The 25,498-nt window shown below is 43.6% G+C and overlaps 2 protein-coding genes across 5 annotated transcripts in view; one reads left to right on the top strand and one right to left on the bottom strand.

The window, feature by feature from the left end:
- LOC129815650 (cytosolic 10-formyltetrahydrofolate dehydrogenase-like) overlaps positions 1–25,498 on the top strand; it is a 38,831-nt gene that overhangs the window by 8,780 nt on the left and 4,553 nt on the right. For all 4 annotated transcript variants that reach the window (XM_055869642.1, XM_055869643.1, XM_055869641.1 and 1 more), the window contains exons 8-17: positions 15,016–15,141; positions 15,311–15,402; positions 16,240–16,387; positions 20,033–20,152; positions 20,336–20,463; positions 20,864–21,014; positions 22,038–22,108; positions 22,205–22,310; positions 23,044–23,131; positions 23,377–23,470. In XM_055869642.1, the coding sequence (XP_055725617.1) occupies positions 15,016–15,141; positions 15,311–15,402; positions 16,240–16,387; positions 20,033–20,152; positions 20,336–20,463; positions 20,864–21,014; positions 22,038–22,108; positions 22,205–22,310; positions 23,044–23,131; positions 23,377–23,470 (1,124 nt within the window). The remainder of the gene's footprint in view (positions 1–15,015; positions 15,142–15,310; positions 15,403–16,239; positions 16,388–20,032; positions 20,153–20,335; positions 20,464–20,863; positions 21,015–22,037; positions 22,109–22,204; positions 22,311–23,043; positions 23,132–23,376; positions 23,471–25,498) is intronic.
- LOC129815654 (zinc finger protein 227-like) lies at positions 2,913–14,140 on the bottom strand. The gene is made up of 2 exons (XM_055869649.1): positions 13,829–14,140; positions 2,913–8,569 (listed from the first exon to the last, which is right to left on the bottom strand). Exons 1-2 carry the CDS (start codon positions 14,019–14,021, stop codon positions 7,704–7,706), a joined length of 1,059 nt encoding a protein of 352 aa, XP_055725624.1. The 5' UTR covers positions 14,022–14,140; the 3' UTR covers positions 2,913–7,703.

Raw genomic sequence — 25,498 nt, 5'->3', positions numbered from 1 at the left:
ATTTGGTCCTATATACTTGGATGTGTAGTGTCAGCATTTGTTGCTGGCATGTCATCCCTAAGTTTGCTTATCTTGCCAATGAAAAAGTAATTAAAAGTATTTTGCAATATCAGTGGGCTTTGTGATGAATGAGCCATCTGAATCAATAAATGAAGGAGCCGAGTTGGCTTTTCCTCCCAAAATTGAAGGTGCCCCAAAGCTTTTTACTGTCATTCTTTATATAATTTCTGTTTCATAGTGTAGTTTCTTTTTCTTTAGTTTAGTCACATGATTTCTTAATTTGCAGTACGTTTGCCAATCAGTTGGGCTGCCAGACTTAATTGCCATAACTTTTGCCTCATCCCTCTCAACCATACAATTTTTCAATTCCTCATCAATCCAAGGGGATTTAACAGTTTTTACAGTTATTTTATTAATGGGTGCGTGCTTAGTAGTAACTGGAATAAGTAGTTTTATAAATGCGTCAAGTGCAGCATCTGGTTGCTCCTCATTACACACCACAGACCAGCAAATATGATTTACATCATCAACATATGAATCACTACAAAACTTATTGTAGGACCTCTTATACACTATATTAGGCCCAGCATTTGGAACTTTGGTGTTCCTAGATATGGCTATTATATTGTGATCACTACATCCTATGGATTTGGATACTGCTTTAAAGCAAATATCTGCAGCGTTAGTAAAAATGTGATCAACACATGTTGATGATTTCATTCCTGTGCTGTTTGTAACTACCCTGGTAGGTTGACTGACAACCTGATCCAGGTTGCAGGCACTGGTTACAGTTTGACGTTTTTTCCTGAGTGGGCAGCTTGATAATTGCCAGTCAATATTTAAATCACCCAGAAAATATACTTCTCTATTGATATCACATACATTCAAGCATTTCACACATATTATCCAGATACTGACTGTTAGCACTTGGTGGTCTATAGCAGCTTCCCACAATAATTCGCTTTAGGTGAGGCAGATGAACCTGTAGCCATATTATTTCAACAGTATTTAACATTAGATTGTCTCTAAGCTTTATAGGAATGTGGTTCTGAATAAAGACCGCAACACCACCTCCGTTGGCATTTCTGTCTTTTCGGTAGATGTTATAACCATGTATTGCTACCACTATCATCAAAGGTATTATCTAAGTGAGTTTCAGAGACATAATATGAATGTTATCTGTTAGAAGCAAGTTATTGACTTCATGGACCTTGTTTCTTATGCTACATATGTTAATATGGGCTATTTTTAGCACTTTTCTGGGTTGTTTGATTGTTTTTAATGCTTTACTGGGAAGCATATCAGAGGTAGACTTACTCATGTTATTTACATTGGAGCTGATAGTGCAGGGTGAGCTGCATAATGTGGTGATCATACCCTGCCATCTCATGGTGACTGGCTGTTCCACCTTATTAGCAGGGGAAATAACTGGTCTGTTAGTACTGTACTTTTTTTGTCAGAGCTGGGCCAATGACCTTTGGCCTGCGCTGAAAAGCTCTTTGTGTGGTGTTATGTAATATGTAGCAGAGCGAGAGGGTAGACAGAGACTCTTCCTTTTTTGTTTATTTCACTTGCTTTGGCAATGTAAAAATATGTTTCCCATGCCAATAAAGCTCCTAGAATTTTAATTGAGAGAAAGAGGATAGGGGGGTTTTGAGTGAGAGTGTGTTAGAGACTGACTGGACGAGAGAGAGAGTTGAGAGGCAGCCCAGTGTTAATGAATCATAGGGAGACTAATGTGTTTAGTAGCTCCATTGTCTTACCTCTTTTCAGTCAGCTCTATGGGCTGAATGCCATGGAATTTCCAGGAAGATGAATTAGTTCCGGGGACTTCTCCTCAATCAGCTCTAAATTTGTTTGTTCCCCACGATCTCACATTACTTTAGGGGAAATAGTATAAGGACATACTGTACGTGTTTTACAGGTTTATACATTCTGAATGTATTTTTATGCCCATATTTGTTGTCATGTTATGCTATTGGGTTGTAAATACACATACAGGGTATATGTGCAAGAAGTAATGTATCCAAGCCCAGAATGAGTCCTGCAATAAAGTGTTTTATTTGACCAATCTGGGTTGACCCTGGAGTTTTATAGGATATGACCCGAGTCTACTGCACACAGTCTCGGTCTCGATATGACCCAGGCTTTTCTGGCCTCTACTGGTCATAAATTGTAATACAAGTGGAGCTAAATAAAATAGTTGGTGACCTGCCCACATACAAACTCCATGTGTCTCATTGTGAAGACAGGGAGAGTCTACCTGTTCATTAGGTACAACAAATTGAAGAAAATGTATAAAAAAAATCACATTTCTGTTTTACATTGCGAAAGGTTTTCCATCCCGTGCACGCCCCTGGAGTTTTAACAGTGCTCAAAATCAGCCTGCAATAGCTAGGACTTTGACTTTGCAATTAGGACTTTATAAAAGTGAATTTATACAGTTACCCTACATGCATGTTTAAAAAACAAAGCACACTTTCAGTGAACAAATTGGTTTTTAATAATTAATAGGTGTACACAAACTTAATTCCCTTCAATAATAGTCAATATTTTCGTAACAAAGTTCTCAATTTGAGAACTTACATTCTTTGAAAGGGGTTATACTACGAAGCAAACTAGATCTACGCAGGGTTTTCTAAAGCTAGCCAGGTTCAGTTAGCGTCCCATTCCAGCTCAGGCTTCATCCATACTACTACTGTGGATATTTCTCTTCCGCCTGCCGTTAACTCTAGCAGGCTTGTAACTGCCCGTGCACGTCGCATGTGGCTAGTCAAACTCTTAATTGAAACAATGCTGAAACATCAATCCATGTCCACGTCAGTGCTGAAATCAAAATGAAATGTTATTTTATTACTTTGGTGTTGTTAAGGCTGTGTAAGGGAGGCGAAGTCAGGTGCAGGAGAGCAGAGTAGAGTAAACAGGCGCACTTTTATTCCGTTCAACAATAGGCACAAAAAAATGACATAAGTGCCCCAAAACACGGAACATAAACTAGAAATGTATCACGCGTGAACATACACCGTTAACAATGAACAATTACACACAAAGACATGATGGGGAACAGAGGACTACATACATGTAGATTGATTGGGGAATGAAAACCAGGTGTGTATGGAACAGGACAAAACAAATGGACATATGAAAAATGGAGCGGCGATGGCTAAAAACCCGGTGACGCCGAACGCCGCCCGAACAAGGAGAGAAGCCGACTTCGGTGGAAGTCGTGACAGTACCCCCCCCCCCCCCCCTTGACGCGCGGCTCCAGCGGCAGTGCGATCCGGCCGGTGACGGTGAAACTCCCGCAGCAGTTCGGGATCCAAAACATCCGCAACCGGAACCCAGCAACTCTCCTCCGGACCGTACCCATCCCACTCCACGAAGTACTGAAGGCCGACGCCTCGAATCCAGGATGGAACGAACGATGTACGCTGGGGCCCCCTCGATGTCCAAAAGGGGTGGCGGGACCTCCCGCACCTCAGATTCCTGGAGTGGACCAGCCACCACCGGCCTGAGAGACACAGAACGAGGGGCTAATACGATCGAGGGGGCCCCGACTCTGGATGAGTCACCTGGGGTGACGCCAGAGTGCCCTGCCTGTTGCCTCGACTCCCAGAGGAACCAACACGGCACCGACCGGCAGTGTGCCCTCTGCGGCCACAGATGGTGCACGTGATGGCTCCTCCTCCAGTCTCCCTACGAGCAGCCCCTCCCAACTCCATGGGCACCGGAGCAGGAAGATGGCACCAACAGAGCCCCCTCTGGACGTCCGCGGGTGACCAGCAGGTTATCCAACCGGATGGACAAATCCACCAGTTGGTCAAAGGAGATGGTGGCATCCCTGCAGGCCAGCTCACGTCGGACGTCCTCACGCAGGCTGCACCGATAGTGGTCGATGAGGGTCCTGTCGTTCCAGCCTGCTCCGGCGGCCAAGGTCCGGAATTCCAGGACAAAATCCTGGGCGCTCCTCGTCCCCTGCCTTAAATGGAAGAGCCGTTCCCCCGGCGCTCTACCCTCGGGCAGATGGTCGAAGACGGGTGAACTCCTCGAAGTGGTCTAACGACGCGTCTACTTCTCCCCACACGGTGTTTGCCCACTCCAGAGCTCTTCAGAAACTGTCTCCCTTCCCGAGGGAGCTGGGTGCACAGTGGCCAGGTAGAGGTCCAGTTGTAATAGGAATCACTGACACTGTGCTGCCGTCCCATCATACTCCCTGGGAAGGGAGAGGCGTATCCCACTGGGACTGGTTCCGGATGTGACGGGTAGAGGGAACCCCGGTTGTGCTGGTCGAGGCACTGGGGAGAACTCCTGTCTCTCCCAGCGGTCCATAGTCTGGACAATGCGATCCATCATGGCACCAAGATAATTTAACATAGCTGAATGTTCCTGGACGCGCTCCTCGACTCCTCTAACCGGGGTACCTGCTCCTGCTGACTCGTTTGGTGTGTAATTCTGTTAAGGCTGTGTAAGGGAGGCGAAGTCCGGTGCAGGAGAGCAAACAGGCGCACTTTTATTCCGTTCAACAATAGGCACAAAAAATGACATGTGCCCAAAAACACAGAACATAAACTATAAAAGTATCGCACGTGAACATACACCGTTAACAATGAACAATTACACACAAAGACATGATGGGGAACAGAGGACTACATACATGTAGATCGATTGGGGAATGAAAACCAGGTGTGTATGGAACAGGACAAAACAAATGGACATATGAAAAATGGAGCGGCGATGGCTAGAAAGCCGGTGACGTCGATCGCCGAACGCCGCCCAAACAAGGAGAGGAGCCGACTTCGGGGGAAGTCGTGACAGGTGTGGTTATCAATGCACGATCACCTTATTTCCCACTCATATGATAAAAATAATTGTTAAGTCATAAGTTTTACCGTGTGTGAAGTTTCAAATGCATTTGTAATTATTAAGTGTAATGTGCTAGGTATTTTAACATGACAATTTTTATTTTTTTACAAATAAAAACATTTGATTAATACAATATTTAAATCAGTTGTCTTCCTCAAATTATTTAATTGGTCCTCGATTCACGGCTCAGACACTTCATTCAGAATAAATGTATTTAGCCTGCCCCGGAGCAGGTTAGATCTGAAGGACTCAATGCCAAAGAAATTTACCAGGCTAAAATGTGAGCCACATTTGTGGTACTGGGTTATCCCAAGTTGAACTCAGCATTGACCAAAGTTACCTCGCTAACCCCTCAAACTACATTTGTAGTATAGGGCTCAGGTCTAAAATCTACAGTATATGACTCTGGCTTTTAAAATTTTATATATAGTATAATCAAACTTTTTTCCCCCCTACCCTATCATCCCTACTCTGATTGGAGTAAATTAACGGACAACAATACTTCTGCTGCTATTTACAGCTATTTTCGCTCACATCTACAGTACCTGTAGTTAAATAATTTTACATATATTCCTAATTTCCTCTTTCTTCAAGTGATGGATTTTCACCCACAGTAGCCAATCCACCATTCATTAACTCCAACCCTCCGATGCCACAGATTTGTAAAATTTATTTAACCTTTATTTAATATTATTTACATTGACGGCCTAGGACGGCCCTAGTTCAGGGGCAGAACGACAGATTTTTACCTTATCAGCTCGGGGATTCGATCTAGCAACCTTTCGGCTACTGGCCCAAAGCTCTAACCACTAGGCTGCCGCCCCAGATTTTCCCCAGTATGCTATTTATTTTTGCATTAAATCCATCCATTTTACTGAATTACGAGGGTCCATAACTTCTCTATTTGTAACATTTCTACCGATAGTGCCCTAAAAATACATTTGTTTACCCAAGAGTATAATGATATTTCCCACTCACTGATCAAGGTTTTTCAGATCCTCTAACAACAACAGTTTGCAGGTCCATCTGAACCCTGATATTATGATAGAACAATCATTCCTGGACCTGACTCCAAAAGCAAGCCACCGAGGAACAGTATCAGAAAATTTTATCTTTATTCCGTTTCCTCGTGGCAGAGTCTGCACAAGGCTGATTATTTAATGCCCCATATATTGAGCATTATTCTTGTAGCAAGTATTTTATATAATAGCTTAAATTGAAATGAACGAAATTGTGTCAATTGTTGTGACACATGTTTTTGTTGTTTTGGCACTCCAGCACTTTGGATTTGAAATGATACAATGACTGTCAGCTTTAATTTGAGGGTATTTTCATCCATATCGGGTGAACCGTTTAGAAATTACTGCACTTTTTGAACATAGTCCCATTGTAGGGAACCAAAAGTATTGGGACAAATTCACTTGTGTATTAGTGTCAAAAGTGTAGTATTTGGTCCCATATTGCTAGCATGCAATGATTACATCACGCTTGTGACTCTACAAACTTGTTGGATGCATTTTCTATTTGTTTTGTTTGTGTTTCAGATAATTTTGTGCCCAACAGAAATTAAATATATTATTGTGTCATTTTGGAGTCACATTTATTGTAAATAAGAATAAAATGTTTCTAAACCCTTCTACATTAATTTGGATGCTACCATGATTACGCATAGTCCTGATTGAATCGTGAATAGTGATGAGTGAGTAAGTTACACGCACAAATATCTTATCACCAAGATATTACAAGAATGGAAGGTTATAATTGTTTTGGGGGGGTATGGTATTTGTGAAAGTGATGTTTTTCTTCACGCATGATTTGAAAAAGGATTCTCCTGGAGTCAGTAGAGCCAAGAATAAATATTTAAACTGCAATATCACTATATAATTAATCAGGGTAATCTTCTTGTAAATGGATAGGTTTTTCCCTCTCCACAGTTTCAAGATTATTTTTTTTTAATCAATTAGTTGCTTAACTTTTCCAGGATATGCACACCAAGCAAAGCAACTTCACCAACTGCCCATTTAATTGGGAGACCACATGGCAATTTATAGTTTCTTTTAGAGACCCAATCCATAATCTAACACTTTTTGGAGAAGTTATCCAGGTCCTCAACGAGGCCCTTCAAGGTTGAAGATTGAGGACTCAAGATAACTTCAAGATAACTTCAATCATTGGCCTATTGATACTCTTGTCTCTAATTCCTTAATTTTTTAGCCCATTAATGTTATCTTTTAAAGCTAACAGTTCAATGGCCATAATAAATAGTTATGGTGACAGAGGGCAACCTTGTTTTACACCTCTTGACAATTCAAAGTTCTCAGAGAAGTAACCATTTATTTATTATTTTACATAAAGGACTTTTACCCATCTTATGAGAGATTCTCCAAAATTGAGAATGTCTTCCACTCACAAAAACACATAGAAAGCTAACAGGAGGGGGAAAATTGTATCCAAGATATACAGAATATTATTGATATTAGACACAGCCCACAAAATGGGTCACATACCTCTCAATCAGGGACTCAAAGTGCTCCACAAATATTTTTTGGGTATATTTAAACAATATGAGGTACCAGAGAACTACTTAAATTGACAACTATTTTTCATGGGACACTGAAACTTGCCAACCACCACATACAGACAACCACATAGGCTACATGCTTTCTGGAAACTCCCTCCCATTTATGAATTTTGACAAATATAGGAGATGCGCTCTCAAACTGTTATAACTGTGGACAGATCATTCTTCCTTTGTTTGTTATATAACACATTTGAATGGTCCTTATCATGGCTGCAAGTCTAAAACGTCCTGGTCACCGAAGGCATCAAGGGAGTGAAAGTTACATCAAATTTGGGCCCAGGACAATTGGACCACAGCACACTGTCCTATGCACTTGCATCTCTCCCATCTGACTGAAGCTTTCACCACAATCATGGCATCTGTATGGTTTCTCCTTGTGAGTCCCCCTCAAATGTCCTTTCATATGTGCATCCTGCCTGAACGCTTTCCCACAGACTGGGCAGACAAAGGGTTTCTCTCCTGTGTGAACCCTGATATGCTCTTTCAGATGACTCTTCACTTTGAAACCTTTCCCACAGAGGTGACAGCTGTGTGGTCTCTCCCCTGTATGAGTTGTCATGTGGTCTCCCAGACCATTCCTTGCTGGGAACCCTTTTCCACAGACATGGCAACGAAATCGCTCATACAAAGCACGTCTCTTCTTAAGTTCAGACAGCGTTCCTATATGTCTGAATGGTCTTCCTGTCTTTGTTTTCCGTTGCAGATGGCCTCCAATCTCTGTTCCATGCATGTTTTCACTCGGAGCTGCAGAACAGTGTGCGTTTACTGCAAACATGAGCTGTGGGTCACTCGTTAGTACGCCATAGTCCTCTCCTCCATCAGGTTCTGTTTTAATGTGTTCCACTAGGGTGCTTGATAGATTATTCATCTCATTGTCCTCCACAATTTGGGTTTGGAAAAGGTGTGAGGGCCAAGGGTCCTGGACAAAATCACCTTTCACACAAGGAGGAGTGAACCCGAACTCTATGTTATGACCATGAGTCTCAGCAGGCCCTTGCATTTGCTCTTCTCCCAGATTGGTCCTAAGGTCATGTTCCTCTGTACTTTGTGTGAGCTCTGAACTTTCCCTCCTCCACTCCTGCTCAAGGGGAACCTCTTCTTCAGAGACATGGAGCTGCCTAGGGTCTGGAGGGAAGGACAGGCAAAAAAATGTTATTCAATAGATAGACATTAATATTTTCAATGTTTAAAGGCCAAGTGCATTCAAAAATGTGATTTTCCTTTATTTTATATACACTGAGTGTACAAAACATTTAGGAACATCTTCCTAATATTGTGTTGCACTCCCCCTTTTGCCAATAGAACAGCCTCAATTCGTTGGGGAATGGACTCTACAAGGTGTCGAAAGCATTCCACAGGGATGCTGGCCCATGTTGACTTCAATGCTTGCCACAGTTTACTAAGTTGGCTGGATGTATTTTGGGTGCAACAACAAATGCGCTCCTTGAGTGACAGGTCTGTGCGGAAAGCGGCATGGCGAGAGAGAGACCGGAGGGATGACTCAAGTACCAGAGTAAACTATAAAAATGGACATTACACACAGCGTATCACATTTAACAAACCAAACATTAAAATACCGTTATAGAAGGTAAAGTAAAAACCCAAACTGGTCCGTGCATAAATACCGGTATAAATACCGGTATATGCGTGAGAAACTCAGCAGCATTGCAGTTCCTGACACAAACCGGTGCGCCTGGCACCGACTACCATACCCCGTTCAAACGCACTTTTTCACCCCCTGAATGGCACACATACACAATCGGTTTGTGTCCAGAACTGCAATGATGCTGGGTTTCACGGTCAACAGCTTCCCGTATGTATCAACAATGGTCCACCACCCAAAGGACATCCAGCCAACTTGACACAACTGTAGGAAGCATTGGAGTCAACATAGGCCAGCATCCCTGTGGAACGCTTTTGACACCACTTTTGACACCAGGTCCATGACCTGACGAATTGAGGCTGTTCTGAGGGAGGGGGGGTAGGTAAGTGTATATTTCCACACTATGACGTTGGAATAATACTGTGAAATTATGAAAATGATGAATGCCTTTTTTAGTGTAAGAGCCATTTGAAAAGACTGCCGTAAATGTCACCATGCCGTAAATGAGTTAATAGACCAATAAGAAAGAGTTCCAAACCTCTCTGCCAATAACAGCTAGTTTTCAGTTTTACCCTCCCCACTCAGACCACTCCTAGTCAGTCCTAGCTAAATTCTTGTTTGAGAAATTGCTCTTTCCTAAGAAGCTTTTTTGTTTGTTTTCAAATAAATGGTCTTAAAGAAACAATCACAGAAAGGTACTTAACTGTTACCCAGAAATTATTTGATATTGGGATAAAAATGGCTACATTGGACCTTATGTAACAATGCATGCTTAATTACGAAAACCAAATCTTGCAACGATATTGGGTTCTAGCAAGTTGATTGACCGGTAACAGGGGACAACTGACAAGTAAGGTGACAGACATTATAGGCTTGCAGCAAGCTAGCTATTACAAAGACAGCCATTATTACTGTTCCAGGTTGCTGATCGGTGTTGTGAAGTAGGTAATGTTAAGCGTAGCACAGGATATTTTTGACCAATCTTTACTTGGCGATACTTCCTCAATTCCTTACTTGGAAGACAACATGCAGTACCAGTCAAAAGTTTGGACACACCTACTCATTACAGGGTTTTTCTTTATTTTTACTATTTTCTACATTGTAGAATAATAGTGAGGACATCAAAACTAAGAAATAACACATATGGAATCATGTAGTAACCAAAAAAAGTGTTAAATCAAAATATTTTATATTTGAGATTCTAGAAAGTAGCCAGCCTTTGACAGCTTTGCACTCTCTTGGCATTCTCTCAACCACCTTCATGAGGTAGTCATCTGGAATGTATTTCAATTAACAGGTGTACCTTGTTAAGTTAATTTGTGGAATTGCTTTCCTTAATGCGTTTGAGCCTATCAGTTGTGTTGTGACAAGGTAGGAGGGTATACAGACGATAGCCCTATTTGGTAAAAAAACAAGTCCATATTATGTCAGGAACAGTTCAAATAAGCAAAGAAAAATGACAGTCCATCATTACTTTAAGACACGAAGGTCAGTCAATCCGGAACATTTCTAGAACTTCGAAAGTTTCTTCAAATGCAGTCGCAAAAACCATCAAGTGCTATGATGAAACTGGCTCTATTAGGACCGCCACAGGAAAGGAAGAGCCAGAGTTACCTCTGCTGCAGTTGATAAGTTCATTAGAGTTAACTGCAACTCTGATTGCAGCCCAATAAATGCTTCAGAGTTCAAGTAACGGACACATCTCAACTGTTAAGAGACGACTGAGTGAATCAGGCCTTCATGGTCGAATTGCTGCAAAGAAACCACTACTAAAGGACACCAATAAGAAGAAGAGACTTGCTTGGGCCAAGAAACACAAGCAATGGACACTAGACTGGTGGAAATCTGTCCTTTTGGTCTGATGAGTCCAAATTTGAGATTTTTTTGTTCCAATCATCGTGTCTATGTGAGACGCAGAGTAGGTAAACGGATGATCTCCGCATGTGTGGTTCCCAGCATGAAGCATGGAGGAGGTGTGATGGTTCTTTGCTGGTGACACAGATTTATTTAGAATTCAAGGCACACTTAACCAGCATGGCTACCACAGCATTCTGCAGTGATAAGCCATCCCATCTAGTTTGCGCTTAGTGGGACTATCATTTATTTTTCAACAGGACAATGACGCAAAACACACTTCCAGGCTGTGTAAGGGCTATTTGACCAAGAAGGAGAGTGATGGAGTGCTGCAACAGATCACACGACCTTAAACCAATTGAGATGGTTTGGGATGAGTTGGACCGCAGAGTGAAGGAAAAGCAGCCAACAAGACCTCAGCATATGTGGGAACTCCTTCAAGACTGTTGGAAAAGCATCTCAACCAGATGTAAACAAATTTGTGCACTAAATTTGAGAGAAATAGACTTTGTACATAGAAAGTTTCTGGGATCTTTTATTTCAGCTCATGAAACACGGGACCAACACTTTACATGTTGCGTTTTATATTTTTGTTCAGTGTATTATAAAGTCACCATTGTCCTCATGGTGAAATCCCTGAGCGGATTCCTTCCTCTCCGACAACTGAGTTAGGAAGGAAACCTGTATCCTTGTAGTGACTAGGTGTTTGTACACCATCCAAAGTGTAATGAATAACTTCACCATGCTCAAAGGGATATTCAATGTCTGCTTTTTTATTTTTTTTATTCATCTACCAATAGATTCACTTCTTTGCGAGGCATTGGAAAACCTCCCTGGTCTTTGTAGTTTAATCTGTGTTTTAAATCCACTACTCAACTGAGGGACCTTACAGATAATTATACGTGTAGGGTACAGAGATGAGGTAGTCAGTCAAACATCCTGTTAAGTACTTATGTGTGAGTCCATGCAACTTATGTGACTTGTAAAGCACATTTTTGCCCCTTAACTTAAGTATAGTTTCCCCGATAACAAAAGGGTTGAATACTTGTTGATTCAAGACATTTCAGCTTTTAAATGTTTTATTTGTAAAAATGTCTAAAAACATAATTCCACTTTGACATTATGGGGTATTGTGTGTAGGCCAGTAAAACAAAATGTACATTTCAGCCATTTTAAATTCAGGCTGTAAAACAACCAAATGTGGAAAAAGTCAAGGGGTGTGAATACATTCTGAAGGCACGGTTCCAGCCAGCTGGAACAATAATAACGTCTGACTAGGCCAGGGTTCCCCAACTGCCATCCCGTGGGACGAATTTGGCCCGTAGGTGATTTTATTTCCCTCGCCCCCAAAGTTTTCAGTGCAAAAACTTTACATTTTTTAAATTGTTGGACATGACCTTAAATATGTTCCAAAGTATTACCCCGCATAATACAAACACTAGTATGTGGACACTCCTTCAAATGAGTGGATTTGGCTATTTCAGCCACAGGTGTATAAAATCAAGCACACAGCCATGCAATCCCCGTAGACAAACATTGGCAGTAGTATGGCCTTACTGAAGAGCTCAGTGACTTTCAACGTGGCACCGTCATAGGATGCCACCTTTCCAACAAGTCAGTTAGTCACATTTCTGCCCTTGTCAACTTTAAGTGCTATTATTGGAAGTGGAAACGTCTAGGAGCAACAACGGCTCAGCCACAATGTGGTAGACCACACAAGCTCACAAAACGGGACCGCCGAGTGCTGAAGCGAGTAAAAGTAGTCTTTCATCTGTTGTAACACTCACTACCGAGTTCCAAACTGCCTTTGGAAGCATCGTCAGCAAAATAACTATTCGTCGGGAGCGTCATGAAATCGGTTTCCATGGCCGAGCAGCCGCACACAAGCCTAAGATCACCATGCACAATGCCAAGCGCGTTGGCTGGGGTGGTGAAAAGCATGCCGCCAATAGACTCTGGAGCAGTGGAAATGCGTTCTCTGGAGTGATGAATCGCGCTTCACCATCTGTCAGTCCAATGGACGAATCTGGGTTTGGCGGATTCCAGGAGAACGCTACCTCCCCGAATGCATAGTGCCAACTGTAAAGTTTGGTGGATGAGGAATAATGGTTTGGGTTAGGCCCCTTAGTTCCAGTGAAGGGAAATGTTAACACTATAGCATACAATAACATTCTAGAGTCAAAACGATTCCGTGCTTCCAACTTTATGGCAACAGTTTGGGGAAGGCCCTTTCCTGTTTCAGCATGACAATGCCCCCGTGCACAAAGCGAGGTCCTGTTTCAGCATGACAATGCCTCCGTGCACAAAGCGAGGTCCATACAGAAATGGTTTGTCGAGATTGTTATGGATGAACTTGACTGGCCTGCACAGAGCCCTGACCTCAACCCTATCTTACACCTTTGGGTTGAATTGGAATGCCGACTGCGAGCAGGCGTAATCACCCAACATCAGTGCCCAACCTCACTAATGCTCTTGTGGCTGAATGGAAGCCCCTGCAGCAATGTTCCAACATCTAGTGGAAAGCCTTCCCAGAAGAGTGGAGGCTGTTGTAGCAGCAAAGGGGGGACTAACTCCATATTAATGCTCATGATTTTGGAATGAGATGTTCGACGAGCAGGTGTCCACATACTTATAGTCATGTAGTGTATATGTGATCGTACACAAATGTACAAAAGCAAAGTTTGAAATGATTATGTTTTAGTCAAGTATTATCTGTTTGGGCTTCTTGCTGTCAAGTTGCAATTTACAAATGATTTTTAATTAAGTTCCGGCCCCCTGACCAACAATCGGCCCGCGGCTGAATTCAGTTGATGATCCCTGACCCTGGGGACGATATTTTTAATCATAGCAAGCATCGCGAGGGCAGTGACAGAGAGTAGACTACAAGCCAGTCAAAACAGTACATTGACATAGACGCCGTTACAAACCTGCTCTATGTAACTTGACTTGAGGTTTAATGACCATATCCAACATTTTCTGTAAACATTCGTTCTCTTCCTTCGAACGGGTGATTTCTTCTTGATACTCCACTATCGTCTTTTCAACTACTCCAAATATCTCTACAGCAGCCGCTGTCAACCGTTCGCGCAGAAACATATTGAGCAATTGCATTTTTGACATATTGTAAATACCCTGTTGCTTGTATTTTATTTGCAAGGTAAATAAATTGAAAGCTTTTTTTTATCCTTGTGAAATGTGCCAGTCCGAGAGCCCGGAAGTAAACACTGCTAACTCTACTATTTTACAGTGCATTCACGGCAACCCAATACCGCACTATATCGCCACCTGTTGTCCGGAGTGGAAACGAAGTATTTTTATTTTTTATTTAACTAGGCAAGTCAGTTCACAATGCCCGCCTACCAAAAGGCTTTCTGCGGGGATAGGGGCTGGGATTAAAAATAAAAGATCAAATAAAATAGGACAAAACACACATCACGACAAGAGAGACACCACATCACTACATAAAGCGAGTGTAAGACAACAACATAGCATGGCAGCAACACATGGAAACACAGGATGGTAGCAACACAACAAGACAACTACATGGTAGCAACACAACATGGCAGCAGCACAACATGGTAGCAGCACAAAACATGGTACAAACATCGACAAGGTTTCTTCGACTTCCATTTCTCCTCCTGTCTTTGATCCGGGTTACAGCTCACTGCTTACACTTTTCTACCATTCTTCTTCAACTAAACCATCTCCCCCTTTTTTTTTTTACCAATTCAACTTCACCCTCTTCCTTCCTCTCTCTCTTCGACCTCTGCCCCTCTCTCTCCATTCTTTCTCCGTAATCCAAGTATACGTCTCCTTATCTTTAATTTTTGACTCTCAAATCGCTATTTCTTCCAAACCCACCACCCAGACAGGAACTTGTGCTGCACCCTGGCTATTGGTTAACATTTTGGTAGCTCCAAAGACAGTAAGAACGTCTCTGGTCACTGTCCTAGTACTGCATGACTAGGTATCCCCCTTTCCCTAATGTGAAGCCAGCTGAATAGATAGTTGAATCCTGATTCAGTGTATTATAATGGCATGACTTTGAACTGTTTGAAACAAACTAAACCAGTGCATGCAGACATGTTGAACAGCATGATGTTTGTCTGTCCAGTTGCTAGTGAAGAACCTGCAGTTTGAGGATGGGAAGATGATCGCAGCGGCAAGGTACTTCAGCTCGGGGAGCTGCGCTTCTGTGGAGCTCACTGAGGAGGAGAAGGCCTTCGCTGAGCAAATGAGGGTAAGAAAATAAAAAAGTACTAACACTTTACTATTGAATCTGTCTGTCTTACACTGATTTTTCAGCTAATTTGAACAAGGTTGTAAATGTAAATGTTTATCTCTCACCTTAACCCTTGATAAACTGACTCCAGACCAGTGTTTACAGTGTTGTCCTGTCCCATTGACAGGGTGTGTGGAAGAGCATCCTTACTAACGTGGATGCTATCGAGGACTCCACTGACTTCTTCAAGTCTGGGGCTGCTTCTATGGACGTGGTCAGGTAAACAACACACCAGCATGGACATCTAAAAGGTCGAAGGGTGCAAGTCAATGGGTTTTAGACAGTACACCAAGTGGGAAATGTTTTTTCTATCAATGATTACGATGAAAAGGGAAACGCATTACAGCAGCTGGAGTTGAACGCCACCTCTTCCCCATTCACCACTCCCTTCATCCATACCTCACCCCTACCACCTCCTTCATCACTACCTCACCCCTACCATCTCCTACATCCCTACCACATCCTACCTCACCCCTACCACCTCCTTCATCCCTACCTCACCCCTACCACCTTCTTCCCTCCTACCTCACCCCTACCAACTCCTTCACCCCTATCAACTCACTTCACCCCTACCACTCCCTTCATCACCACCTCACCCCTACCACCTCCTTCATCACTACCTCACCCCTACCATCTCCTACATCCCTACCACATCCTACCTCACCCGTACCACCTCCTTCACTCCTACCACCTCCTTCATCCCTGCCTCATCCCTACCACCTCCTTCATCCTTACCTCACCCCTACCACCTCCTTCATCACTCTCATCCCTACCACCTCCTTCATCCCTGCCTCACTCCTACAACCTCCTTCATCACTATCTCACCCCTACCACCTATTTCATCCCTACCACCTCCTTTGCTTCCCTCCCTCCCTCTCGCTCTCCACACCCTCTCACCCCCCACCTTTCCCTAGCCCCATCACCCACTCCCCCCCATCTCCCCCTCTCTCTGCAGTAAGTAAATAACTCCAAAGCATACATAAAATTAGACGTTGATGAAAAAGTATGATATTTTACTTCTGGTACAACAAAGTTAATCCTATGTTATGTTGTCAGGCTGGTGGAGGAGGTGAAGCTGAGGGCCAGTGGGTGTCAGCTGCAGAATGAGGATGTGTACATGAACACCACCTTCCAGGACTTCATCCAGATGTGTGTGAGGAAGCTCCGAGGGGAGGACGACGAGGAGGAGCTGGTCGTTGACTACGTAAGAGTCACCATCATCATCGTCATTATTACTATGATCCTCTATCTTCATCATTATCATAACCATCATCATCATTATTACCACCAGAATCAGCATTTTTATTTATTTATTTGATTTATTTCACCTTTATTTAACCAGGTAGGCAAATTGAGAACACGTTCTCATTTACAATTGCGACCTGGCCAAGATAAAGCAAAGCAGTTCGACACATACAACAACACATAGTTACACATGGAGTAAAACAAACATACAGTCAATAATACAGTGAAAATAAGTCTATATACAATATGAGCAAGTGAGGTGAGATAAGGGAGGTGAAGGCAAACAAAATATATATATAAATAAATAAAAAATATATAAAAAGGCCATGGTGGCGAAGTAAATACAATATAGCAAGTAAAAAATAAAAAATAACACTGGAATGGTTGGTTTGCAGTGGAAGAAGGTGCAAAGTAGAGATAGAAATAATGGGGTGCAAAAGAGCAAAATAAATAAATACAGTAGGTAAAGAGGTAGTTGTTTGGGCTAAATTATAGATGGGCTATGTACAGGTGCAGTAATCTATGAGCTGCTCTGACAGCTGGTGCTTAAAGCTAGTGAGGGAGATAAGTGTTTCCAGTTTCAGAGATTTTTGTAGTTCGTTCCAGTCATTGGCAGCAGAGAACTGGAAGGAGAGGCGGCCAAAGGAAGAATTGGTTTTGGGGGTGACCAGAGAGATATACCTGCTGGAGCGCGTGCTACGGGTGGGCGTTGCTATGGTGACCAGCGAGCTGAGATAAGGGGGGACTTTACCTAGCAGGGTCTTGTAGATGACCTGGAGCCAGTGGGTTTGGCGACGAGTGTGAAGCGAGGGCCAGCCAACGAGAGCGTACAGGTCTCAGTGGTGGGTAGTATATGGGGCTTTGGTGACAAAACGGATGGCACTGTGATAGACTGCATCCAATTTATTGAGTAGGGTTTTGGAGGCTATTTTGTAAATGACATCACCGAAGTCGAGGATTGGTAGGATGGTCAGTTTTACAAGGGTATGTTTGGCAGCATGAGTGAAGGATGCTTTGTTGCGGAATAGGAAGCCGATTCTAGATTTAACTTTGGATTGGAGATGCTTGATGTGAGTCTGGAAAGAGAGTTTACAGTCTAACCAGACACCTAGGTATTTGTAGTTGTCCACATATTCTAAGTCAGAGCCGTCCAGAGTAGTGATGCTGGACAGGCGGGCAGGTGCAGGCAGCGATCGGTTGAAGAGCATGCATTTAGTTTTACTTGTATTTAAGAGCAATTGGAGGCCACGGAAGGAGAGTTGTATGGCATTGAAGCTCGCCTGGAGGGTTGTTAACACAGTGTCAAGAGAAGGGCCAGAAGTATACAGAATAGTGTCGTCTGCGTAGAGGTGGATCAGAGACTCACCAGCAGCAAGAGCGACATCATTGATGTATACAGAGAAGAGAGTCGGTCCAAGAATTGAACCCTGTGGCACCCCCATAGAGACTGCCAGAGGTCCGGACAACAGACCCTCCGATTTGACACACTGAACTCGATCAGAGAAGTAGTTGGTGAACCAGGCGAGGCAATCATTAGAGAAACCAAGGCTGTCGAGTCTGCCGATGAGGATGTGGTGATTGACAGAGTCAAAAGCCTTGGCCAGGTCAATGAATATGGCTGCACAGTACTGTTTCCTATCGATAGCGGTTAAGATATCGTTTATGACCAAGAAGATATCGTTTATGACCTTGAGCGTGGCTGAGGTGCACCCATGACCAGCTCTGAAACCAGATTGCATAGCGGAGAAGGTATGGTGGGATTCGAGATGGTCGGTAATCTGTTTGTTGACTTGGCTTTCGAAGACCTTAGAAAGGCAGGGTAGGATAGATATAGGTCTGTAGCAGTTTGGGTCTAGAGTGTCTCCCCCTTTGAAGAGGGGGATAACCGCAGCTGCTTTCCAATCTTTGGGAATCTCAGACGACACGAAAGAGAGGTTGAAAAGGCTGGTAATAGGGGTGGCAACAATTTCAGCAGATAGTTTTAGAAAGAAAGGGTCCAGATTATCTAGCCCGGCTGATTTGTAAGGGTCCAGATTTTGCAGCTCTTTCAGAACATCAGCTGACTGTATTTGGGAGAAAGAGAAATGGGGAAGGCTTGGGCGAGTAGCAGAGGGGAGGGCAGTGCTGTTGACCGGGGTAGGGGTAGGGGTAGCCAGGTGGAAAGCATGGCCAGCCGTAGAAAAATGCTTATTGAAATTCTCAATTATAATGGATTTGTCGGTGGTGACAGTATTTCCTATCTTCAGTGCAGTTGGAAGCTGGGAGGAGGTGTTCTTATTCTCCATGGACTTTACAGTGTCCCAGAACTTTTTTGAGTTTGTGTTGCAGGAAGCAAATTTCTGCTTGAAAAAGCTAGCCTTGGCTTTTCTAACTGCCTGTGTATACTGGTTTCTAGCTTCCCTGAAAAGTTGCATATCACGGGGGCTGTTCGATGCTAATGCAGAACGCCATAGGATGTTTTTCTGTTGGTTAAGGGCAGTCAGGTCAGGAGAGAACCAAGGGCTATATCTGTTCCTGGTTCTAAATTTCTTGAATGGGGCATGCTTATTCAAGATGGTGAGGAAGGCATTTTAAAAAAATATCCAGGCATCCTCTACTGACGGGATGAGATCAATATCCTTCCAGGATACCTCGGCCAGGTCGATTAGAAAGGCCTGCTCGCTGAAGTGTTTCAGGGAGCGTTTGACAGTGATGAGTGGAGGTCGTTTGATCGCTGACCCATTACGGATACAGGCAATGAGGCAGTGATCGCTGAGATCTTGGTTGAAAACAGCAGAGGTGTATTTGGAGGGCAAGTTGGTTAGGATGATGTCTATGAGGGTACCCGTGTTTACGGAATTGGGGTGATACCTGGTAGGTTCATTGATAATTTGTGTGAGATTGAGGGCATCAAGCTTAGATTGTAGGATGGCTGGGGTGTTAAGCATGTTCCAATTTAGGTCGCCTAGCAGCACAAGCTCTGAAGATAGATGGGGGGCAATCAGTTCACATATGGTGTCCAGAGCACAGCTGGGGGCAGAGGGTGGTCTATAGCAGGCGGCAACAGTGAGAGACTTGTTTTTAGAGAGGTGGATTTTTAAAAGTAGGAGTTCAAATTGTTTCGGAACAGACCTGGATAGTAAAACAGAACTCTGCAGGCAATCCTTGCAGTAGATTGCAACACCGCCCCCTTTGGCCGTTCTATCTTGTCTGAAAATCTTGTAGTTAGGGATGAAAATGTCAGAATTTTTGGTGGTCTTCCTAAGCCAGGATTCAGACACGGCTAAAACATCTGGGTTGGCAGAGTGTGCTAAAGCAGTGAACAAAACAAACTTAGGGAGGAGGCTTCTAATGTTAACATGCATGAAACCAAGGCTATTACGGTTACAGAAGTCATCAAAAGAGAGCGCCTGGGGAATAGGAGTGGAGCTAGGTACTGCAGGGCCTGGATTATCCTTAATACTCTAATCTAATGTAGGCCATTAGGAACAGGAGTGAAACTTTGGAGGGCGTTCCAGTTCTTATTTCAGTCTCCTGCGTTAGTAACATGATCACTAAGGAAGAACACAACAAGCCTTGAAAGGCCTTTTGATTAGGTAGCGTAATGTAAATGTCCTGTAACCAGGTGGAGAAGAACATCAACAACATGACCATCCGGATGCCCCACCAGCTCTTCATCAACGGGGAGTTTGTGGACGCAGAGGGAGGGAAGACCTACAAGACCATCAACCCCACAGATGGAACAGTAGGGAGCTAGCTTTCACCTGTCCATTAATGTCTGATCCATGGTTTTCCTAAAGTTCTTAATAACTTGATCTGCTCGCACCAATTTGGTTAGTCTCAGACGATGACAAATTAAGTGACTATATCACTCTTACAGTATGTGTGTTTGTGTGTGTGTTTCCCATCTCTCTCGCTCTCTCTTTAGGCTATCTGTGATGTGTCTTTAGCTCAATCCAGTGACGTGGACCGAGCTGTAGCGGCCGCCAAGGAGGCGTTCGAGGAGGGAGAGTGGGGAAAGATAAACCCCAGAGACAGAGGCAGACTCCTATATAAGTCAGTCTATTAGAAACGAGCATGTAAAATAGCATCCTATTATAGCGCAGTACTTTTAACCTGGGTCCATAGGGAATAGGGCCCATAGGTTCCATATCAAATAGGGCTCCATTTCTGATGCAACACAAGACTAAGACCCAGGCACATATAATAATACAGGTGGTCTTTGAAACATTCAAATGCAGGCAACTATACAAGGCATTCAACCATGTATCGCTGGGTCTATAAGATACACAGGATAATATATAGATGTTTTTTGAAGACGTACGTGAGGTCACACTTCACTTTTTGATTTGTGTAATATTTTCCGTTAAGGTGCATTTTCCAGTGTTAAATTACTAACGCGTTGCTGTAGGAGATGTTTAAATGAAACTATTTAACCCTTCACTGCCCCCTACAGGCTGGCTGACCTGATGGAGGAGCACCAAGAGGAGTTAGCCACTATAGAGTCCATGGACTCTGGGGCCGTATACACACTGGCCTTGAAGACCCATGTGGGCATGTCCATCCAGACCTTCCGCTACTTCGCTGGCTGGTGTGACAAGATCCAGGTGAGAGAGTGGGGGATATCACAACATTGTCAATATTGCCCACTGTTTTTCATTTTGTGCAACAAAGAAGCATATGCTTTAAAGATCCAATGCAGCTGTTTTTATCTCAATATCACATCGTTTCTAGGTAACAATTAAGTACTTTAATTATTAAATGGTCAAAATGAAACAAAAATAGGTTCTTAATAAAGGGCAATTTCTCAAGCAAGAATTTAGCTAGGACTGTCTTGGAGTGGTCTGAGTGGGGAGGGAAAACTGGAAATGAGCTGTTATTGGAAGACCGGTTTGAAACTCTTTCTTATTGGTCTATTAACTAATTTACCACATGGCGATGTCACCATCAAAGGCCAAAACTCCATCCCACCAAAACAGGCTGAAATGTCAGGCAGTCCTTTGAAACAGCTTGTACACTAAAACAGCATTATCCTAATGTTCACAATATTATTCTAACAACCTCATAGTGTGGAAATATATATAAAACACTGGAAAATCACGTTTCTGACTGCATTGGGCCTTTAATTAAAGACTTGTTACCTAGTCTGAATACCACAGGTAAGGGGCCAGTCGTTCCACAAGGATGATGGCCCATGTTGACACCAAAAATACTTCTTTAACCTGTCTCCTTCCCTTCATCTACACTGATTTAACAAGTGACATCAATAAGGGATCATAGCTTTCACCTGGATTCACCTGGTCCGTCTATGTCAAGGAAAGAGCAGGTGTTCCTAATGTTTTGTACACTCAGTGTATATGTTTATAAGGCAATATAACTTTATAAGCTTCTAATTATTCTTCTGGGTTATTGTTGTAGTGTTATTTGGATTGTAATATGAATTTGTTCTGATATTTCTAGATTTTTAAATTTTTCTTTTGACATTCTACTGCATTGTTGAGGAACTGGCAACTCAAGCATTTCGCTGCACCCGCTATAACATCCACTTAACTTTCTATGCGACCAAGAAACTTAGATTTGATTTGATGTTTAAGTTTATGTTCATGATCAGTGACTGTCTCCTTCTACAGGGCTGCACCATCCCTATCAACCAGGCCCGACCCAATCGCAACCTTACCTTCACCAAGAAAGAACCAATCGGGTGAGATACACCAGCCACATGCAAATACACAGCCAATCAATTTTTGGGTCAAAACAAGATTTTGAGAATAAGCATATTTGTCATTTTAACTCTCAGAGTGTGTGCTATCGTAATTCCCTGGAACTACCCTCTCATGATGTTGGCCTGGAAAACAGCTGCCTGTCTGGCTGCTGGTAACACTGTGGTCCTCAAACCTGCCCAAGTAAGGAGCATCACAATCCCGTTCATATGTTTTCACTAAAGAGGGGAACAAAGGAATATTGTAAAATGTTCTGTACTGTACTGTGCACTAGGGGGCAGTGCACTGGTGTCCAGACACTAAATTGTATACTGTACAGAAAATGTTTGATGCCATTCCATTTGCTCCGTTCCAGCTGTTATTATGAGCCGTCCTCCCCTCAGCATTCTCCACGGGTTTCAACCCCTTCTCCAATGGAGCATTTAGTTTGCGTGATCCATTTGATCGTTTTGAAAAGCGATATGGCAACATTTACTATTAAATCTGTACCCTGTACAGCCAGAAGACTGGCCACCCCTCAGAGCCTGGTTCCTCTCTAGGATTCTTCATAGATTCCAGCCTTCTAGGGACTTTTTCCTAGTCACCGTGCGTTTCCCTCTGCATTGCTTGCTCTTTGGGGTTTTAGGCTGGGTTGCTGTAAAGCACTTTTTGCAACTGCTAATGTACAACTGCTAATGTAAAATGGGCTTTATATAATACATTTGATTGATTGGCCTATGGGGTTTAGCCAACTCCTGACTATTGTTAGCATGTCCATCAATACAGTTACAGAAGCAGTCTTTTTACAGGGGTACAACTGATTTCAATCCATTTGATACAGTATGCCTGAGATACCTGCATTTGTCAAGGTATATGAATTGCCTAAAGCTAGCATGTTCAATCATTTTGGTTGTGTGTATATTCCTATGGTCCCTAGGTGACTCCACTGACAGCAGTGAAGTTTGCTGAATTGGCTGCGAGGGCAGGATTCCCCAAGGGAGTGATCAACATCCTCCCTGGATCAGGTAAACATGCTTTTCTGTTTTTGATCATTGTTTTATAGAAATGTTCATATCAAAAGAGGTGCGCCTATCTTTTCTTTACACACCTGGTTTTTGGCTGCATCTCAGTTGTCCTCTCACCCCCTGCAATAGAGAACCTGAGAAGGTGCAGCATTTTTTCCCAGATGACTGAAAAGTTGACTTATAGGAGATACAAGGTTTTGTTGTGATGCTGACGGTGTGCTGGTTCCTCTTCTGCTGTCTGTCAGGTGCTCTGGTGGGCCAGCGTCTGTCCGACCACCCGGACGTCCGGAAGCTTGGCTTTACTGGCTCCACTGAGATAGGGAAACACATCATGAAGAGGTGAGTGGTCACTGTTGTGGCAACCTCAGTCCAGAGAGGTCATGACTTTAGGTTCTGGGTGGTTTGCCATGACTTTGGCCGATAATAGCATACTGTTTATGTGTATGTAGTACAGCAGTGGTCACCAGTCAAAATCACTTTCTGAGTCAAAATTCAAGACAAGATCTACCGCTCAGATTATTATTATTTTTTACATGACTTAAAACCCCCTAACATGCTGACTACCCCGCTAACATGCTGACTACCCCGCTAACATGCTGACTACACCGCTAACATGCTGACTACCCCGCTAACATGCTGACTACCCCGCTAACATGCTGACTACCCCGCTAACATGCTGACTACCCCGCTAACATGCTGACTACCCCGCTAACATGCTGACTACCCCGCTAACATGCTGACTACCCCGCTAACATGCTGACTACCCCGCTAACATGCTGACTACACCGCTAACATGCTGACTACCCCGCTAACATGCTGACTACCCCGCTAACATGCTGACTACACCGCTAACATGCTGACTACACCGCTAACATGCTGACTACACCGCTAACATGCTGACTACCCCGCTAACATGCTGACTACCCCGCTAACATGCTGACTACCCCGCTAACATGCTGACTACACCGCTAACATGCTGACTACCCCGCTAACATGCTGATTACCCCGCTAACATGCTGACCACACCGCTAACATGCTGACCACACCGCTAACATGCTGACCACACCGCTAACACGCTGACTACACCGCTAACATGCTGACTACACCGCTAACATGCTGACTTCCCCGCTAACATGCTGACTACACCGCTAACATGCTGACTTCCCCGCTAACATGCTGACTTCCCCGCTAACATGCTGAATTCCCCGCTAACATGCTGACTTTCCCGCTAACATGCTGACTACCCCGCTAACATGCTGACTACCCCGCTAACATGCTGACTATCCCGCTAACATGCTGACTACACCGCTAACATGCTGATTACCCCGCTAAGATGCTGACTTTCCCGCTAACATGCTGACTACACCGCTAACATGCTGACTACACCGCTAACATGCTGACTACCCCGCTAACATGCTGACTACCCCGCTAACATGCTGACTACCCCGCTAACATGCTGACTACCCCGCTAACATGCTGATTACCCCGCTAAGATGCTGACTTTCCCGCTAACATGCTGACTACACCGCTAACATGCTGACTACCCCGCTAACATGCTGACTACCCCGCTAACATGCTGACTACACCGCTAACATGCTGATTACCCCGCTAACATGCTGACTACCCCGCTAACATGCTGACTACACCGCTAACATGCTGATTACCCCGCTAACATGCTGACTACCCCGCTAACATGCTGACTACACCGCTAACATGCTGACTACCCCGCTAACATGCTGACTACCCCGCTAACATGCTGACTACCCCGCTAACATGCCGACTACCCCGCTAACATGCCGACCACACCGCTAACATGCCGACCACACCGCTAACATGCTAACTACATTATTGCACCAACGAGCGTCTGCATTGCCAAGCATTAAAATAGAAGTCAGTTCTATTTGTGACGCTGAGTCCTGCCTCTCCCATCTCCTCATTGGTTTATACAAGCTGATACCCACGTACCATATATCATTGGTTATACCCACGTGTGTGACTGAAAGACGAACGGAGGTCGGTGGTGGTAATACACCTTATGAAAGTTAGTTGCCAATCACAATGTAAAGTCCAAATAAGAAAAAGCCTGGAAGGAGGAGAGATGACAAGAAATTATTCGGTTGACAGTTTTATGTGTGGATTTATTGTCGAAGTAGAGGACCTTGTGTAAATAGGACAAATTAGCTAGCAACTGCAAGCTAGCTAGCTAAATTGCCATAAATGTTTAATGCAGCGCAAAACAAATTTAAAAAATAGGAATGCCTTAAGGAAAGGCCTTAACAGAAATGTTTTGTGATCAACTAGGAATGGCTTGGAGATCGACCAGTTTATCGCGATCCACTGGTTGGTGACTACTGTAGTGCAGTATGT

This window comes from Salvelinus fontinalis, chromosome 18, assembly GCF_029448725.1.
Source record: "Salvelinus fontinalis isolate EN_2023a chromosome 18, ASM2944872v1, whole genome shotgun sequence".
Taxonomy (NCBI): domain Eukaryota; kingdom Metazoa; phylum Chordata; class Actinopteri; order Salmoniformes; family Salmonidae; genus Salvelinus; species Salvelinus fontinalis.
This window is presented reverse-complemented; position numbering and strand designations above follow the sequence as displayed.